At 46.9% G+C, this 17906-nt stretch overlaps 3 protein-coding genes across 11 annotated transcripts in view; all 3 read right to left on the bottom strand.

The window, feature by feature from the left end:
- Nucleotides 1–25: 25 nt before the first annotated feature.
- CENPS (centromere protein S) lies at nucleotides 26–2169 on the bottom strand. Its single transcript, XM_033079337.1, has 5 exons — nucleotides 2078–2169; nucleotides 1854–1977; nucleotides 1453–1486; nucleotides 1165–1231; nucleotides 26–447 (listed from the first exon to the last, which is right to left on the bottom strand). The coding sequence occupies exons 1-5, from the start codon at nucleotides 2114–2116 to the stop codon at nucleotides 292–294; spliced, it is 420 nt and encodes a 139-aa protein (XP_032935228.1). The 5' UTR covers nucleotides 2117–2169; the 3' UTR covers nucleotides 26–291.
- Nucleotides 2170–2970: 801 nt separating this feature from the next.
- Nucleotides 2971–12207, bottom strand: PGD (phosphogluconate dehydrogenase). 2 transcript variants are annotated; one of them, XM_033079334.2, is made up of 13 exons: nucleotides 12099–12207; nucleotides 11772–11847; nucleotides 11186–11365; nucleotides 10992–11057; nucleotides 9893–10011; nucleotides 8813–8882; nucleotides 8337–8471; nucleotides 7754–7943; nucleotides 5825–5955; nucleotides 5224–5357; nucleotides 4801–4900; nucleotides 3786–3908; nucleotides 2971–3268 (listed from the first exon to the last, which is right to left on the bottom strand). In XM_033079334.2, exons 1-13 carry the CDS (start codon nucleotides 12104–12106, stop codon nucleotides 3149–3151), a joined length of 1452 nt encoding a protein of 483 aa, XP_032935225.1. In that variant the 5' UTR covers nucleotides 12107–12207; the 3' UTR covers nucleotides 2971–3148. The 2 variants fall into 2 exon arrangements, with proteins under 2 accessions (XP_032935225.1, XP_032935224.1); XM_033079333.1 differs by lacking the exon at nucleotides 12099–12207 and adding an exon at nucleotides 11964–12070.
- A 762-nt stretch (nucleotides 12208–12969) lies between these two features.
- The window catches only part of KIF1B (kinesin family member 1B), a 77339-nt gene continuing 72402 nt past the window's right edge, over nucleotides 12970–17906 (bottom strand). For all 8 annotated transcript variants that reach the window (XM_033079323.1, XM_033079329.1, XM_033079326.1 and 5 more), the window contains one exon: nucleotides 12970–17286. In XM_033079323.1, the coding sequence (XP_032935214.1) occupies nucleotides 17244–17286 (43 nt within the window). In that variant the 3' untranslated portion in view covers nucleotides 12970–17243. The remainder of the gene's footprint in view (nucleotides 17287–17906) is intronic.

Below are 17906 nucleotides of genomic sequence, written 5' to 3'. Positions count from 1 at the left end.
AAATTAACACAGAATTGAGTTATGGTTCAGTGAAAATGGTTTCAAACTCTTTATTTAAAGTATTTTGATTTTAATAACAGATATTTTTTGTGAGCAATTAAGGCATTTTGGCTGTAAGCTTACTGAATTCTGACAGACTTTTCATTTTTGGAACAATAAAAATCCAACCACATTCACCTGAAATCCTAAATATTCATTCCTGGAGCTAGCCTGCAAGATGAATTCCAGGCTAATTCTGGTTTCTCTAGGACAGTAAGAGAAAATGACCTGAAACATTACTAGAAAAATAAATCATGCCATGTTGGAGTCTTCGTTTTCAGTCACAGCTGCTTCTTGTTCCCCAGGAGTTCTCTCTCCCTTGGCTGTGCTGGACTTCTTTTTCTTCTTCTCCTTCTGTTCCATGTTACTTGATGCAAGCTCTTCACTCTTCTGAGTGATATATTTTAGCTAGGAACAATAAGCTAATCAGTACTCTACTGAGGAATGCATTCATTCACAAGACAGTAGAAATAAATACTGAAGATAAATTAACAGGGCAAATTCTTATTACAAAGAACTCCAAAAATATTTACTTTGCCTTCTCAGGCAAGTTCATGTTGTGTCTTTCAAATTATATATGGAAGGAAAAAATCTTCTTACATAAGATTAGTATTGGATGCATTTTTCATGGATCCACATACAGACATGTCTTAGTAGCTTAGTGAGTTTTATCCCCTGAACATCACAGAGCTGAGCAGAGGAGGGAACACCATGATTCTGTGATCCCTGTGTTAATGCTGGGAGACTCAGCACCTCGAGGCAGACTCAGGCTATTCCCGACCTTCGGCTACGACAAAAAAACACAACATCAGGAAAAAGCAGAGTGATTCATGATGCTGTGTCTGCTTATTGCACTTTTGGAATTTCAGCAGCCGTGGTGCAACAAGAGCACTGCTGCTTGAACTGCAATCAGATCTTTGCTACACCTCACCACAGTGAGGCAGAGTGGTGTGAAACAAAATAAGATGAAAATTTAAAAATCACTGGATTGTGCCTCTCTACCTCAGGAGGACTGTGCAATTGCTTATGCAACAGCTGCTTCACCATCTATAACCTACATTCCAACACTTTTAGAAATTAACCGGCTTAAGAATGGTGCGAGACAGAAAATAGAGCGCATCTCACCAAAGAATTGCTTCTTCTAGCCAAAAGCTTCACGTCTTCTGTAGTGACTGTGGTTCGTTTTGCATGCCTGCATCAAATCAAAAAACACCCCTTGACATTTTTGCCAACACTGACCATAAGAGGCCAAGATCAGAAACCACCTACAGGGAATTTCTATTTGGTAACTTCACAGACACTGTTTAAGCAGCCAACCAAGCCCTTTAAAGCTTGAATTAGAAGATGTGTTCTAAATATTATCTGGGAGCTAACATATAAAGAGGGAAAGCCTTTGTAACAATCAGTGCATACCTTGCAAACATTTCGAGGTCTTTTGCAAAGATTTCTAGAGAAAACACAAAGATGTAATACATTTTAAAAGACTGAGTGGGAAAAAGTACACAATACACAAGTTATTCAAGTCAGTTATGAGAAATGACCATAGCTGGTTGTTAGGTGCCACTCGTACACAAGCAGTAGCCACACAATAGTCCCTCATACATCTAAATGCTTTTTTCGGGCATGAAAAGTCAAACTAGTATTTCTTGTAATTAAAAAAAATATAATGCAAGAGAATGCCCTGGTGACACCTATTTCGGTGCTATTATTTTTGAAACCCTGTGCCTCCAGCGACGGCTGCTGAACAGCCAATGGGCCGCTGGAAACACGAGGAGACGCAGGTAAGGCAGGTAACCCAGGCAAGGCAGCGGTACCGCACTGCCGGAAGGTGATGTCCGAGATGGCTGCGATGCTCTGTTTGCTGAACTGCACGTCCTTGTCCTCCGCCACCTCCTCGCACAGGCACCCGACTGTGTAGTGCACCGCCGCCTTCAGCCTCTGCAGGGAGCAGGGACAGGCAGTGAGGCACCGGCCTCGGCCCAAACCCCCAGAGCCCAGGCAGCCGCTCGGGGCCTCGGCCAACTGCGCCGCTCGGTACCTGAGCGAGCATCTGCCGCTCCTCGCCGGCCGCCGCCATCGCGGCCCTCACGATCTCCCGCCCTCGGCGCTTCCCGCCCGGCGCGCGAGGCGGGGCGGGGCGGCACTACCGCCATGGCGGGCCCCGCCTCATCCCCGTGAGGGGCGGCACCGCCGCCATGGCGAGCCCCGCCCGGGTCCGTGAGGGGCGGCACCGCCGCCATGGGGAGCCCCGCCTCATCCCCGTGAGGGGCGGCACCGCCGCCATGGCGAGCCCCGCCCGGGTCCGTGAGGGGCGGCACCGCCGCCATGGCGAGCCCCGCCTCAGCCCCGCCTCATCCCCGTGAGGGGCGGCACCGCCGCCGTGTCGAGCCCCGCCCGGGTCCGTGAGGGGCGGCACCGCCGCTCCGCGATGAAGCGTCGCTGTTACCGCCTTCGTTCTGCACAGAACTCCCAAATGTTACCAGGTGAGCTGCAGAAACGGTGCCTTACATTGAAAGTTATATTTCACTTATTCAACTAGTGACTAAATAGGTGTCTTAGCAGAAGTATATATGGTCAAAAATTAATAAAAAAATCAGTGTGCACAGCACAAAATTTAACAGATTTTGAGAAATATAAAGGTTTAGACAGCCAGGTGAGTTTTAAGAAGGCCTGAAGATGAGGGGCAGTAGCATTGCAGAGAGAGTATGTAAAAAAAAGGCCTTTATCTGCCTGGAACCTTGTGTAAGCTCCTGTGCTGTCTGCCACTGTCCATCTCAGCAATTCCTGAACTGCAGTCAGCTCTGGCTTGAGCCCTAGGACTTTATGCACCACAATACTATAAACGTAACATGACTATAAACTCTATTAAACACTGCACAAAAACATTTTTATCTAGTTTTGGCCAGCACCAGTGGGAAGAAAACACCTCAACACATTTATAACTAAATTTATTTAGTTTTCTTTTATGATACATATATGTATGAAATACACCCACAAGTTATTACAAAAGTGTCCAAACACAAGTTCTAGCAGAGTACAGTAAAAAGTGATATTCTAGAAGAAATATCTGAGATCTACAGTATCTTGGCTCCAAGTGGAAGGATTTGCATTAGACATTGTAAGCGGAAGAGGACACATTTCCTCCATGGCCTGTCCAGTTAGTATGGATAAATGTCCCTGGCTTTGACAACAATTCATATGTATGTGCTCCAAAGTAATCACGCTGAGCCTGGAATGAGAACACACAGACAAAGGTCAGTATCATGTGAGTTCCAGAAGTTGCACCTATGTTCTACCTATAGTAGAAATAAGATTTGACTCCAATATTATAACACTCAAAATTATTTTCTCATTATTAGCAAAACCACTGCAATGAAAAATTTACTAATATCATTAAATTAAGAGTTCTGCAGAAACACAAGTATAGGATTTTTATTTGGTACTAATCTAAAAAAACAAGCACTTCCATGTATCCAAACATTCAAAAACACTTTTGCACAAACCATTTGTGTTCAAAGACACCATTACCCTTGGCTGACAGCTGGAATACAAACACACACTGGGTGCTGCCATGCCAGTGTGTCTCATGTTCTTTATCACTTAGCTGTTTCTAAGTGTTTTACTGACAGGAATTTCAAGCACAACAGAAATATATTAAGCAACCTACACTGTGAGTGATTAGGACACATTGCCATTGAGACCTTTAAAGCAGTATTTAAATAACAGCATGAGATTTCAGCACCCACCTGAATCAGGTTAGCTGGCAACGTCTCGTGCCTGTATCCATCATAAAAAGAAAGTGCTGTAGTGAAGCAGGGCATGGGGATTCCAATCTGCACTCCAGTACTGATCACACGGCGCCAGGAGTCCTGCAGAGAGGAAAGGGGGACAAGGAAGCTCCTCAGTGCCTGCTCAGAGGTACTGCAGCACACGAACTGCTCCAGTACACCTGAGCTATTTCACCTTCTATGAGACCTAACAACCAAGGCTGAGCAAATATAGCAGCAGATTCCTGATTTTACATCAATGAGATTGATCTAAAATAACAGCAAGTAAGACAGAGTTAACAGCAGGATGGGAACAGCTGAGACACGCAGTCAAACCACAGCCTCCAGCAAGGATGCTGTTCTTTCACATAAACACTGTGAGAGAATCTCAAAAGCCTGAACTCAGCGGGGAGAGGGGAATGTTCTGAGCCCTGAGGCACTTCCAGGACCTCTCACCAAGCACAGAACAAAGCTCCCAAGGGCATAAGGGACAGCACTGATACTTCAGAACGTGGGTAATCCTCGGTTCAACCCTTCATCTGGTCTAGTAATTTGCATGGAATATTCACATTCAGTTACAAGAACTATTAATGATAATATGAGACTTCTTTTTTGGACAATGTGGTTTTAATTCTGCCCATCAGCTCCATCCAAATCAGGACACTTTGTACAGACACAGGCCTGAAGAATGGGTGGGTCTGGGGCTGCTGCAAACAATGGTACTGGAGCAGAGTCTATGGTCTGCTCAGCTGAAATCCAGCTGCACAGCAGGGACAGGACACAGGGCAGTGATGAGAATGCTCACACAGGCCAGGCCTTTCCTCCTCACATTATGGTGCTTTTGAATTGCTGAATTCCTGCCTAAGGCTCTTCTGTAACAATAAAATGGGAACCTTTGGTTTCCAGTCATAGCTTGGTCAGTATCAAAGGGCAGAACCATGACAGCCCTGGCAGTAAATTACTGTTTTTATGCTCCCCTTTCCTTGGAACTTACCTGACAGTTTTCTACAGCTCTCTTAAAGAAATCATCCAGCAGCAAATTCTGGAGTTCAGGGTTTTGATCAAAAGCATCTTTGATTTTTCCCAGGAACACACTAGGCAAAAATAAACCAGGAATAAATGTCACAGCTTCCAACAAAGGCCCAGAATCCAAAACTTACAGTCCCAAAACTTGACTCAGCCAGACTCAGATTCCAAACATGACAAAGACCAAAGGAATTTTCAGCTGTTAAGCCACCAGAATAGTGACTTCATCTAGTAACCTTTGGTGTTGTCTACAGCCTCTCAGAATTTTACCAGCAGAGTAACTCCATGGATTTTCCAAGGAAATTTCTAGGCTTGTCAGCCAAGCACCTCATAAACTAAACTGCCTGCTCTTGTCCCTTCAGCAGCCAGGTTACCTCCTCATCTCAATTACCTTCTGATGATGCAGCCTCCCCTCCACATCAGTGCAATGCCACCATAATTCAGTGTCCAGCCAAATTCTTTGGCTGCTTGTCTCAGCAGCATGAAGCCTTGAGCATATGAGATAATCTTGGAAGCATACAGGGCCTAAAAAAAAGAAAAATCAAATTCATGTTCCAAGAGAAGTCTCACAATGTTGAGCAGCAAACTTCACAGTGTATGTGCTGTGTTCAGCCCAAATCTCAACAGGGATGAGTACAGTAGCAATTCCAGTAATCTGAGAACCAAAATATCCTTTCTAGTTGTAAAGTTCAGTTTCAACAGAGGAAGATGAAGAGATCAACACCCAGGCAAAGGCAGGAGTTTTAAGGGCTGGACAAGCTCCTGTGCATGAATCATGATCTCTGACCCCATGCAGTTGTCTCTGCCCACTGTGGCTTAGAGCTGAATTCCTGCTGGGTCCGTCCCAACGTCCCTTTGGTTAGGAAAGGGTCACACTGTGCTCTGTGGACACCACAGGACAATGCCCAGTGCTGAAGGCAGGCACCAGTTCTCACAAAGAACAAACCAAGAGCTGCTCCCCCGGTTCCCCAAAGCGCTGCAGCAGGACTCACCTTGCGGATGTCCTCCAGGAAAGCCGCCTTGTTCCCACTGAACTGAGTGGCTTTGGGCCCTGCCAGCACCTTGCTGGCCTGCACTCTCTCGTCCTTGAGGGAAGACAGGCAGCGTGCAAACACAGCTTCACCTGTGGGCACGGCAGGAGAGAGGACAGGTCAGTGAGTGGGCAGCACTGCTCGTGTCCGAGCTACTGCAGCACACAGAGTGTCACTGAGTGACGAGCCATGGACAGGCAAAGTAACTGCTGCACAAACGGGTTACTGCAGCAGCACTGCTGGGGGACAGCACTGCCACTCAGTGCAACCACTGCTAAATACTGACTGATACAGCTTTCAAATGATAAAAATGGCACAAATCATCCACATGAAAACTTATCCTCAGGAACATTTACCAGCCCTCAGTGTAGAGAACTTACTTTAAAATCTTTTCCTATCTATCAGAGACAGACAGTGTTGCACTGCAATCTAGGGAACAGCAAGGCTGAAGACTTCAGCAAGTATTGCATCATGCTTTTAAGATAAAAAGCTGTTCCCTAAATGCCAACTCACATTAACTGAATGTGCTGTGAAATACACACATGCAAAATAACTAAAATCAGGAATAAATCAGCAGGTTAACTTATGAGATGAAATAAGGTTCACAAATCTGGTAGGCCCCTAGCACTAGTGTTCAGAAGTCCATAAGAAAGTTTTCTAACATCACTAACCAGGTTACTAAATATCTGTCAGGCTGGCTCAGTGAGTTCTTAATCATGCTGGTTAAGCTGTACTTGTTTGCAAATTAAGACAGAACTGTAAAATGAGGCAGAAAAAAGTTTGCTTTTCAGGATCTTATAGAAAGAGAAGAAGCAAGCCTTCATACTGTCATTTTGTTCCACCCTTTAAGCGAGTTGTGATATACCAAAAACAAAAAACCAAAAAACCACACCCCAAAATCAAACCAACAACAATTAAAAAAAAAAGAGTGAGTAATGTTTTCACAAGACTCTGGATCCTCCCTACAGCAGGAGGATATATCATACCTAAATCAGAACAGGCTAATTTCCATTTCTGCAAGAACTTCCTTCTACAGTGGGGAGGAGCAGCATCATAGGGAAGTCAGGAAAAAGCAGGAGTAGCATGACTCTGCTTTTATAAGAAGTTTGCAAGTCATGCTCATGCAATAAAACCACAGCAAGTGCCCTGAGAAGGGCCACGTTTGCACAAGAGTATGGCACACACTTCCCCATAGCCCAGCATTACCTACCCACGCTCCCTGACCCTGCAGAGCACTAATCAGGGAGTGTCTCCTCCACCCCAGATCTTTGCAAGCACCGCAACGGGAGAATTACCAGCAGTACAAGCAAAAGAAACACTTTCAAGCCTAGAACTGAACGACTACAGGGGCGTAGAACACAAAACCATCTAGAGAACTTGTTTTGCTGTTGGAATGCAGCCATGTTTCTGTCACAGCTACAGTGCAGTTACTTTCTTTCAGCTACTGAACATAATTTCTCTTCTCTTCAGGACCACCAGCCAATCCAAAGGGAAAAGAGGTAGAGAAAGCACAGCAATTAAAGCAACTCTCAGAGCAAAGAACCTGATGACTCATCTAATTTACTCGATGGGAAGCCCCTGTGGTATTAGGGCACTCTGAATGTGCTGCAGATGTGTTCCAGCTCCTCTGTACTACAACACTCTGAGCACAACACTTAATGTCCCCTGTCACTGAGTCCTCAAGCACTGCAGGGACACACGGACACAGGTGTGACAACAGGACCAGCACTTAAGGAAGAGGGTAAAAACAAACCCGGCACAGAAACCAGGAACAGCTGTCAGAGCAGAAAGGCTGGAACAGCTACAGCTACAAGAGCCTCTTGTGCCAGGCCAGCCCTGCTGGGCTCCCTTCTGAGACACGGAGGAAGGAGAGATCAGAGCAGCAGTTACCGATGAGTGTGACGGGGACTCCGTACTCCAGGGCAGAAATGGCTGTCCACTTCCCCGTGCCTTTCTGCCCTGCACTGTCCCTGATCTTTGGGAGGAGGTATTTGCCATCACTGTCTTTGAATTTGAGAATATTGGCTGTGATTTCAATCAGGAAAGAGTCCAACTCTGTCTTATTCCACTCTTGAAATACCTGAAAAAGGAGAAAAAAGTATAAACATATTCATACACACCCCAGTTTGCTAGGGCTCTACTATATTTTTTAATTGATTAATGTATATATTTTGCCTGATTAATTATAATGCTCAGTGTTTCACCTGTTCTTTAACAAGGTAATTCACCTCTCTACACCTGAAGGTGCTTCCTGGAGAGAAATCAGCTGCAGCATGGTAAGTTTTGGACAACTTCTATAAGCATTCATCTGTCCGTGCTCACTGCTCCTACCTCAGGCAAAGCTCAGGAATATTGTGCCCCGCCCTTGCAGGAGGCATGTCAGAAAAAATCACTTCATGTAATGCAGCTCTGCCAGGCCCAGCTGCTCACCAGTGGCACAAAAAAAGGAAAGACATTAAAAACCGAAAATCACCTTTGCCATCTCATCATGCTCCATGCCCACCACATCCTTCATCAGGTGATAGGCCTCACAGATCAGCTGCATGTCTCCATACTCAATCCCATTGTGCACCATCTTCACAAAATGTCCAGCTCCTTCCTCTCCCACCTGTCCAGAAACATCCAAAAATCCCCTCAGCATCGTCACCACTTGCAGTGTTTAATACCTGCCCATGGCTTCCTTCTGCCTAAAGAGGGAATCAAAGACAGAGCTGACTGAAACCAGTGGGTCACAGGTCCCTTTAGCTGCCCCAGCACAATCCAGGCACAAAACTTTTGTCTTTCAATTGCATGGTGAGAGTTATCAGAGATGGCAGATTGGACATGATCACAGCCAGAAATCATCAACCACTGTGTTTATTGTGGCCACACATCCATGAGCTTCAGCACCCAAACTGCCTAAGCAGGGCTCTAACCCCCAGTTAGGGTCAGTATCAAATGACTATTTACCCAATCACAACAAGGTTCCCCAGATCCCACTTTAGCAGCAATGCTTTGAAATATGGTCTTGATGTGGGGCCTGTGGGGAGAAAGAATACACCTTAGCAGACAGGCAGGGGATACAAACACCACAAGATAAACAAATCAAATCTACCTGTACGATGCCTCGTGTCACCTGCCAAAGGCAGCCTGGGCTGAGGGCAGCTGGCAGGCTGAATAACCCATCCACACAGCAATGCAGTTAAACATGTCCTGCCCAGCTAGACACTTTGCAGGACATTGGGACAATCAAGTCCTGCTTCCAACACTGTACAGACAGGTGTAACACACTTCAAGGAGCCCAGACATCCTCTCCATTTGAACAGCAGCTGTCCGTCCTTAGCTGTTCAAGGCAAAAGATGATCAGGCAGCAACTTACTGTTGTTGATGGCTTTGTGCCACAGATCTGAACAGGCTGATGCAGGAATGAAACACTAATGCAAATGGACAAGGAATCAAGAGATACTAAAGCTCAGGTAAAGCCTTGACACACCTTTTCTTTCCACATCTACACAGAGAATGGGCAACCAGGGAGAAAGTCTAATATGAGCACTGATGTGCAGTCCTTTACTGAGACAGGAGTACAAAACAGCACAGCAGCATGCAGAAACTTGCAAATAAATCAAAGCATTCAGTAGCAGTACAAACATGTACTGAAGCTCCTTTTATAATGTGTCACTACAGAGCCATTTGCTGCTGCCAGATTCATGGTCAGCAGCTTCCCAAGTGTGTACAGCCTCAAAAGAAAAAAATAACAAATTTAAAATTTGTTTAAAATTTAAGCAAAATTCCCTTCTCCCTTCAGATGTCTGCAGGTCCTGCTTTCACCTGTGGGTCCCTGGAAGAAAAGCCTGCCTTTGTTCTGCCTTCTGGAGGCTCAGCACTACCCCATGACCCCAGCCAGGTTGAGAAATCAGGAGCCTTGAGGAAGTGAGATACCAACATATCTTGTTCTCTCCACACCCACACCCGCCTCTTTTCTGCCCTCAGTGTACAATGTGAATTGTTGCAAACCATTCTGAACAAGAAAATACAGTAGTTCATGCTTACCAGGCTTCCTTGGCTCCTCCTGGCATGAGGGAAGGTCCGTATCTGGCACCCTCCTCCCCACCACTCACACCACTCCCCACAAATAAAATGCCCTTTGCCTGTAGCTCCTTACAACGCCTCTGAAAAAAAGAGCAGAGCAGCAATATTTAATTTTGTTTCATGCCAGAGCCCCACACACAAAGGTTTGCAACTCAGGTGTAAAATTAGGCTTTAAGCTCTCTTTTGGATGTGCTGGAAGCCAACCTTAAGAAAGCTTGTACACACACCAAAGTGAGCATTAGGAAACTTCCTGTTGCTTTGACAGGATCCTTGCAAAAGTGACAGGGTGAGAAAACAAAGCACTGAGGGCAGAAGAGGCTGGGAACTGTCAGGTGACACGAGCTCTGGGTGAAGATGTGGGGGAGGCAGATTAGGGCCAAGGTGGAGCTCACCGCAGTGAAGGTGCAAGCACAGAAAACTCTGGGGACAAGTCATGGCCTCAGTGGGACAGAGGCACAGGCCCAGATCCCCAGGGACTGACCCTCACCGAGTTTGTCACTCACACAGCCAAGATCAGGATGTCAGGGCAGGAAGACAAACACGAGCACCTCTTCTAAGATCTAGAAATAGCAATCTGAATGCAATTTTCATGTGAGCACCCCAGAAAGGCTGATGTAGCTTCTGTAACTCCCACAGTCACAGCCTGCTCACAAGCAGAGAATTCCTCTGCTGATCCATTACCAAGATAGCCAAACTGGATGGTCCTGCCATCATGAAAGATTAAGAAATAGCAAGAAATCTATAAATATCCTTAGACTTATAAATCTCCCTGAAAACTCCCCAATATTATAAAGGGAAATTTTCTAAAAGCCTTCACTTTTTAAAACACATCAAAAAAATATTCTCTGATGATCTGGGCAACTTCTATAAAAACATTCTTATAGCACAGTCCTTAATTGCTTTTTAATAGGCTGTATAATCTAATTTTGCAGAAATAATTCAGTTTGGCTTTTCCTGAGCACAGGGGTGATGGCATCTTATTGACTAACTGTTCTGATGATCAGAAGTGGAAGAGTTGTGTGCATTTTATTAATTCACTTTAGACTGGAAACAGGCTTACCGTGGTATCTCTGTACTCAGAATTCCCACCATCAATTATGATGTCTCCAGTCTCCAGCAATGGCGCCTGTCAAAAATAAATCAGCATTTTGGTTTTCTCCATGTATCCAAAACCTCACCAGTGATGAGAACTTCCAGAGGAAACTCTTCCAAAACACAGCAGGAAGTCACAGGTAGAATGAACATCGGCCTCACCAGTTTATTGATGAAGTCATCCACTGCACTCCCAGCCTTCACCAGCAAAATGATGCGCCGGGGCTTCTTGAGCGTGGAGACCATCTCCTGCAGGCTGTGGGCACCGATCACCTTGGTGCCCTTGGCCTCGTTAGCCAGGAAATCATCCACCTTGGAAACCGTCCTGTTGTACACACACACCTGGGGAAAGAAAACGTGTTAGCAAAAGCTGCCAATGGAACTGCGACTTCAGTACAGTTACTTCAGACTACAAATTATACAAGGTTCAATGTCCGGTGCTGTGCCACTTCCTGACAGGCACAGGGCAGGGATGAGAACCTGAGGGTGTCTGTGCAATGCCTCGGGAACCTGGGTTAATGCAAGGCCAAGGCAAACTTCGGGGAAAAGTCATGTAAAATTAATTATCAGGTGCCAGCTGAGCACAGGCACGCACCGCTGCTCTCCTCTGGAAGCAGCACACAGGCTAGCACAGGGTATAACTAAAGGAGGAAATGACACCCATTAGACCATCACAAGAGGGGGGAAAGCACCCACAAAACGCTCAGCTCCAATCCCCAGCCTTCCTAAGCAATGTTCCCTCACTTACCACGAAGCCGTGGTCATTCATGTTCAAAACCAGGTTCTGGCCCATCACGGCCAGTCCAATCAAAGCAATGTCAGCTCTGGAATGTGAGAAACGCCAGGTAAGTCACGGGCAGAGACCGGAGGCAGCGCCCATTCCTCTGCCAGGCCTTCTGACCCCGCCAGCCGCCAGGGCCGCCCACCCTCCCTAACAAACCCGGAGTTCGCGTTCATTCTGTCAGCTATTACTGCCACAGATCCCAGAGCGGAGCTGAGCGCAGTCAGCGGCAGGGCCCCCCCGCACCCTCAGGGCAGCACGGCCATGGCGGCGCCGCTCCCGCCCCGCGCTCACTCGGCCATGGCAGCGGCGCTCGGCTCTCTCCGTTCTCCCTTCGGCTGTCTCCGTTCGGCTCTCTCCGTTCTCTCTCGGCTCCGTCCGTGCGCTCTCGGCTCTCTCCGTTCTGCCGGGGCTCTGCGGGCTCGGCCGGCGGCGCGCGCCGCTTCCCTCAGCTGCGCGAGCGGGGCGGGGCGGGGCCGAGCGCGCCCATTGGCTCTGGTGGAGACCCCGCCCCCCGCCCATGGCCCGATGTGCCGGCGGCCACGCCCCCTTAAAGGGGCAGCGGCGCGGTGAGTGCGGGCGGGGCCGGGCGGGGCTCCGCGCTGTCCCCCGGTGTCCCCGCGCTGTCCCCGGGGCCCGAGGAGCCCGAAGAGCCGCGCCCAGCCGCGGAGGAGCCGCGCGGCCGCCCCGAGCTGTCGGCTATGCCCGTTCCCAGCGCTGGGCCCCCCGGGACCCGCGCGGTTTGCCGTTTCCAGCTCCCGTGCATTGGTTCGGCGGTGCCGCCGGGCTGGCCCCGGGGACAGTCACCCCCTCGGGTGTCCCCTTGTCTTGGTGTGCCCGGGCCGAACTCGCCCAGCCCGGCCCTAGGTGAGCCCGGGGCGATCCCAGAGCCCTGCCCTGCCCGTCCGGGCCATCGGCAGCACACATCTGCATACCCGACTTCCTATTAAATTCTGTATTACTCTATATTATTTTCTGAACAAGATGATCGGCAACAATCTGGCCCATCAAGTTTTTGGTTCACCTTAAGTTTGGGCACCTCTTCTTTCTCAAGAACAGTTGAAATAAATTTCTTCTCATGAAAGCATCGGCTTGCTCAGCACAGGTATAAAAACATAATCGACATAAGATACGAGTAATTAAATGATATTGACAGGAGCACACATTCTATCTGCTAATGCACTGGTTGTACCTTTATTGTTTCACCTCGTTCACTAACAATTCAGTGGTGCAAGGTTACCATACACAGTTAGATATCTGCATTGCACACCTAAGGCTATACAGCAAATGGGTCAGAATTAGTACAAATACATGAACTATATTTACATTTTGTATACTCAAGCTCCAAATATCTGATATATTTACAAAATAAAATAAGAAAATGAAAACCTGAAATTAATGTACAGTGTTGCTGATACACTCCTTCGCTGGGATGAAATCAGTTTGCAAAGAGATTTGTTCGAGAAGGCCACTTACACAGCGTGTACCTTGTGCACAGAGGCAATTCCCAGGGATGTGTTCCAGTGCAGAGCACGTCTGACGGCCAAATTCGGGAGCCAAAACCAACTGCACATGAAGTATGAACAAGCAAAGTGGGAAATTCAGAGCTGATCCTGGCAAGTGCTGATCACTCAGGACTCCCTCTGCCTCCAGTCCCTGGCTCCAGGCAAGCAGGAGGTGAATTCAGCACTGCTCAGGGGCAACATTAACAACTGAAGACTTGGGAGCTCCACACCAGTTTTCTGAATACACAGCTGATCCCAGCAATTTAAATCCTGTTCCAAATAACATTGGACACAATCATCTGGTTAGTGTTGGACTAGTTTTGATTTCAAATACACAGAACACATAAATGGCCTTCTGAACAAAAGTCAGTCCTGTTCTTGAACAGATGTTTTTAAACAAGGAAGCACGAAGTTAATACATCCTGCTACAGACACTACAGCCAGAGCACAGACTGGTGAGTAACCACAACAGAGAGATGCCCACGCCAGCCCCGCGTGGGGACAGCAGCAAACCCTGCCAGCAGCAGGACCCTCCCTGCTCAGCATCTCCAGCAATCCCAGCCCAGCCCCACTGCAGGCAGTGCCTGTTAGACCAGAGCTCATCCTCTTATCTAATGTGCAATTAATTACAGATGTATAAATATACAATACATTACATAAAATTAAATCCCTGTAAATTAGGTAACAAGCAGCAAAAAGTAAAGTCTTTGCTTTGAAATACCATGCTAATCAGTAATAAGGACTATTAGACATTGACAAAAAAACCTTTTCTCAGCAGTCTGGAAATAGAACTCCCTTCTCTTCAGAGTACAGGAATCTTCTTTAAAAACGGACTTAAAGTGCATTTCTAAAACAGTATAGGAGGTTTAGCTTAACTTTAAAATACCCAGCATGATCCAACATAATTTTCAATGGACAAAAGGGACAGTTTTTCTCCTTCCAACATAAAAACCCAAACACAGCAGAGTGCTGCGGGCTCTCCCCAGGGAACGCCCGGGCTCCCCGCAGTGTGTGTCCTGTGGGCTGGCAGCCCCAGCAGGAGCCTCCTCTGCAGAGGCCGAGTCCCCAGAGCTGCCTGACCCTGGGACTGCACACACACAGCAGGTGGCCAACAACGGGCACTTGTCACCACAAGGCAACTCAGCACATTCTGCCTTCCTCAGTCTGCTTCCAAAAGAAATTTCTAACTGGGCTAAGCTTTGAAGTGAATGGAAATTCACTTTTTTGTTTATTTGTTTGGTTTGTTATCTCCTTGAAGACAACTTGTTTTGGTTTCAGTCCAGTTTAAAGTAGGGAAACCCAAATGTCTCAAAGCAGGCTTCAGTAATTGCAGAAAAACTTTGCCTTTGTGCCAGACCTGAAAACATCAATACCCATTTGAACTCACACAACAAGGACCTGGTTTGCCACAGATTACGCAGCTTTAAGAGATGCTGATGCTTAAAACAAGACTTGTGCTCTTCTGATGATCTGTTATCCACTCAGACCTCAAGTCACCAGAAGCTGCTTGGAGTTTTAAGGAAGAAGAATGACATTTATGCAACAACTGAAACACTTCAAGCTCTGTATAAAATATGCATCTGTCTCTTCCTGCTTTTGAAGGAAGATCCCTCAATCATGATTTGTGCAATGCCTAAATCCACTTGGTTCATCCTCTGGCTTATCCAAAGCAAAGACTTAGAAAACTAGTTTACTTCTAGTTAAAAAAAAAGAAACAGATGAAAGTTAAAATGCCCTCAGTGTGTCACAACCTACCACCACCTCAATCACTCCATCTCCTCAGAGGTTCCACTGTCATTATAGTGGTGATGGCAGCAATAACTTAATGCTTAGAATTAACCTAATTCTTGAGATCAGCTTAGCTGCAGTGTGAGGAGCCCTCGTGCAGGACAAGCAGCTTTATCCACACACTGGAAGTGCTTTATCATCATTGCATAACAAAGGAATATCATCACTGTACTAAGAGTCACACACAGTTAAACAAGACAAAAACAGAAGGAAAAACCAAAAACAAAAAACCCCATCCCTATCACGTTCCTGGGTCCCCAGGATGCTCCCTCACTCTGGCTTCCAGTTCTGAAATAAATCTGAGAACAGAGACAGCATGAGCACACCATTCAGCCTGAGAACTCCCTTGAGACCTGTAAAGATCTGTCCTGGCAGGGTCAGGCTCCCTCTCCCTGCTGCTTTGCCTTGCAGGCTGTTGGGAGGTCTCACTGTGCACTGCACTCTCCTGAATGATGGAACCCCCAGAGCACAGACCCCCAAAGCACAGACCCCCCAAAGCACAGACCCCCAAAGCACAGACCCCCCAAAGCACAGACCCCCAAAGCACAGACCCCACACAGCAAAGCCCTTTGCCAACAGGTTCCAGTCCCACACACGTGGCCACAGAACTCCCGGGCGTGACCTGAACCCAAACGAGCTCCTGGGCTGGAGCCTCAGATGAAACCCAGAACACTGCCAGACCACAGCCAGCCCTGTCAGCCCAAGCTACAGCAGAAGGGATAACCCAGCAGGAAAGGACACACACCCAACTCCCTAACACCTGACTCAGAGAGAGGAGTTCAGTTCCCCAAAAGGAAATTCATTCTGCTTTTCTTTCTTGGGCAAGGACCAAAGCTTTGGCCACAAGAACTTACTGTAGGTCAAGAACAGGACCAGAATCCACTTGCTCTATTCCCCAGGAAGGATTAACTCTGAAGACAGTGGGGTTTAGCTGATGACAATTGCAGCAGGGAAATGAGGAGACACTCAGCAGTTACTTCAAAAGGAACTGCAAGTGTCCTGCAGCTCCCTGGAGAACACTGCAGGTGCTGTTCCACAGACCTTGGATGCTCCATGGACAGGTGGGTGATGTGGAAGCATTTCAGGTAAGGGAACAATGCTGCAGAGCTGCTACCCTGAGACAGCCAAGGGAGCCCTGAATCTCCTCCAGAGAGGTGAGAACTGTTCCTGCAGAACCTGGAAGTCAGGACTGGAGGAGGAAGAGGGGGTCTGCCCTCCATGGTGATCCAGGGACCAACTGCACTTTCATTTCCATTTAACACTCTCCATCTGTCAAATACACAGCTCGAGCATCTGAAATTTTGGGGATTTTATCTCGTATTTCAGTCTGTGGTCTATTTCCCTCATACCAGCACAGTCTGCTCAGCTCAGCTGGAGGCTGAGGAGTGAGTGCTGATGGAAACTCTTCTGGGAAAGAGCTAAAGCCAAGCAGTGTTCACCTGCAACCCCACAGCAAGAGTTTAAAGGCAGATTGCTCTAGCCAGCCCCTCCTGGTTTGTTCCCTAACTTTTCCTAGCTCATGCCTTAGCCTGCTGCACCCTGGAAACTCAGAAGTTGCACAAAGTCCAAAATCCAGTCTGCCCAGATAGATTTGTCCAATATCAGCTTTCCACAGAGCGTAACTTCGAGGCTGGATCCAGAAAGCCTGAGGAGCCATTGCAGTTCCTGGCTGGGTAATGTCTCATTAAACAATTTATCTTTCCCTGGCATTGGAACTTTGCCCTGAGGGAACCAATGACCACTGCCAAGTCACAGATTGAATGAAAACCCTGTAGCAGTCTAGACAGACAGTGGGCAGTGGGACAGACACCAACAGGTCAGTTGAAATGGGAAAACAATTGTTATAGGGAAAAAAAATATTTTTTTTTTCTTTTTAGAGTCGTGCATAATCACTCGAGTTTTTTGATTTTTTTTTTCCTTTCTCTTTTTGTTTGGCCACATGCTACTAGTACAATTCTGGTATGGATGAAAAGAAACAAGGAAGGGTTAGGATACTAGAAAATGTGCTGAAGGAGTGGGGAAGGTGGGGGATGTTAAAGCCACAGGATTACATACAAGAGAAACCATCAAGAATCACAAAGAGAAATGAGAGGTAACACTATCTATGGCAGGTGAGTGGGAGGACAGATGAGAACATTGCATGGACTCAGTACTTCATCTGGCCCGTGCGCCTTCGAGCCAGTTTGGACCTGAACAGAAAAAAGGGAAAAAGCAGTTGGTGAATTCTGAAAGTTTATTTTTCCCTCTCCCCAAAGTTTATCCACTTTTTTTTTCTTTTAATCCTGTGGTACAGTTCTAGTTTACTCCATATGTTAAGAAAGTAAAATGCATCCAGGGCTGTAATGAGAAAGAATTCTCATTTCTCTGCTCTGCTTCTTTAAGGGGAGAAGGGATCATTTAAGGGCTGCACTGTTCAGAAATTATTTGATTATGTATGGTAACAGCTTTGGTTTTTGGGGGTTTTGGGGGGTTTTTGGGGTTTTTTGCTGAAAGGAAGAGCTACTGCAGTGGAGTAAGACCTGTCCAGCAAGCAGGGGCTGTCTATGATAATGGAAAGGCTGCAGAGAAATTATAAAAAGGGAATGTAGGTTCTGCTTTAGGTCAAAATCAAGAACCTAAAAAGGTAGTCCCGCACAGAGAAAGTAAGAAACTATAAATTTGTAAAATGGCAATACAAGGAAACCATCTTGTTGTCCACAAATGTAGCATCCCACACATGTTCTGACTGGGCATGGCAGCTCAGAACGTCACAAGCCAAAACAACAGCCCCTGCAGTTCCTGAAATACAGGGCTGGTTTGTTTTCTGAAT

This window comes from Catharus ustulatus, chromosome 24, assembly GCF_009819885.2.
Source record: "Catharus ustulatus isolate bCatUst1 chromosome 24, bCatUst1.pri.v2, whole genome shotgun sequence".
Classification (NCBI taxonomy): domain Eukaryota; kingdom Metazoa; phylum Chordata; class Aves; order Passeriformes; family Turdidae; genus Catharus; species Catharus ustulatus.
The sequence above is the reverse complement of the archived record's forward strand: the minus strand, read 5'-3'. Positions and strand labels throughout refer to the sequence as shown.

Bases quoted from the DNA above. Each gene is read 5' to 3' on its own strand.
- PGD (XM_033079333.1), bottom strand. The intron at 8,883-9,892 runs GTAAGCATGAAC...TTCTCCCCACAG, and splicing joins GGAGGAGCCAAGGAAGCCTG to GCCCCACATCAAGACCATAT. The intron at 4,901-5,223 runs GTAATTGAGATG...ATTTTTGCCTAG, and splicing joins GGAGGCTGCATCATCAGAAG to TGTGTTCCTGGGAAAAATCA.
- CENPS (XM_033079337.1), bottom strand. From the start codon at position 2,116: ATGGCGGCGGCCGGCGAGGAGCGGCAGATGCTCGCTCAG. The intron at 1,978-2,077 runs GTACCGAGCGGC...TGCTCCCTGCAG, and splicing joins AGCGGCAGATGCTCGCTCAG to AGGCTGAAGGCGGCGGTGCA. The intron at 1,487-1,853 runs GTACCGCTGCCT...TGTTTTCTCTAG, and splicing joins CATCACCTTCCGGCAGTGCG to AAATCTTTGCAAAAGACCTC.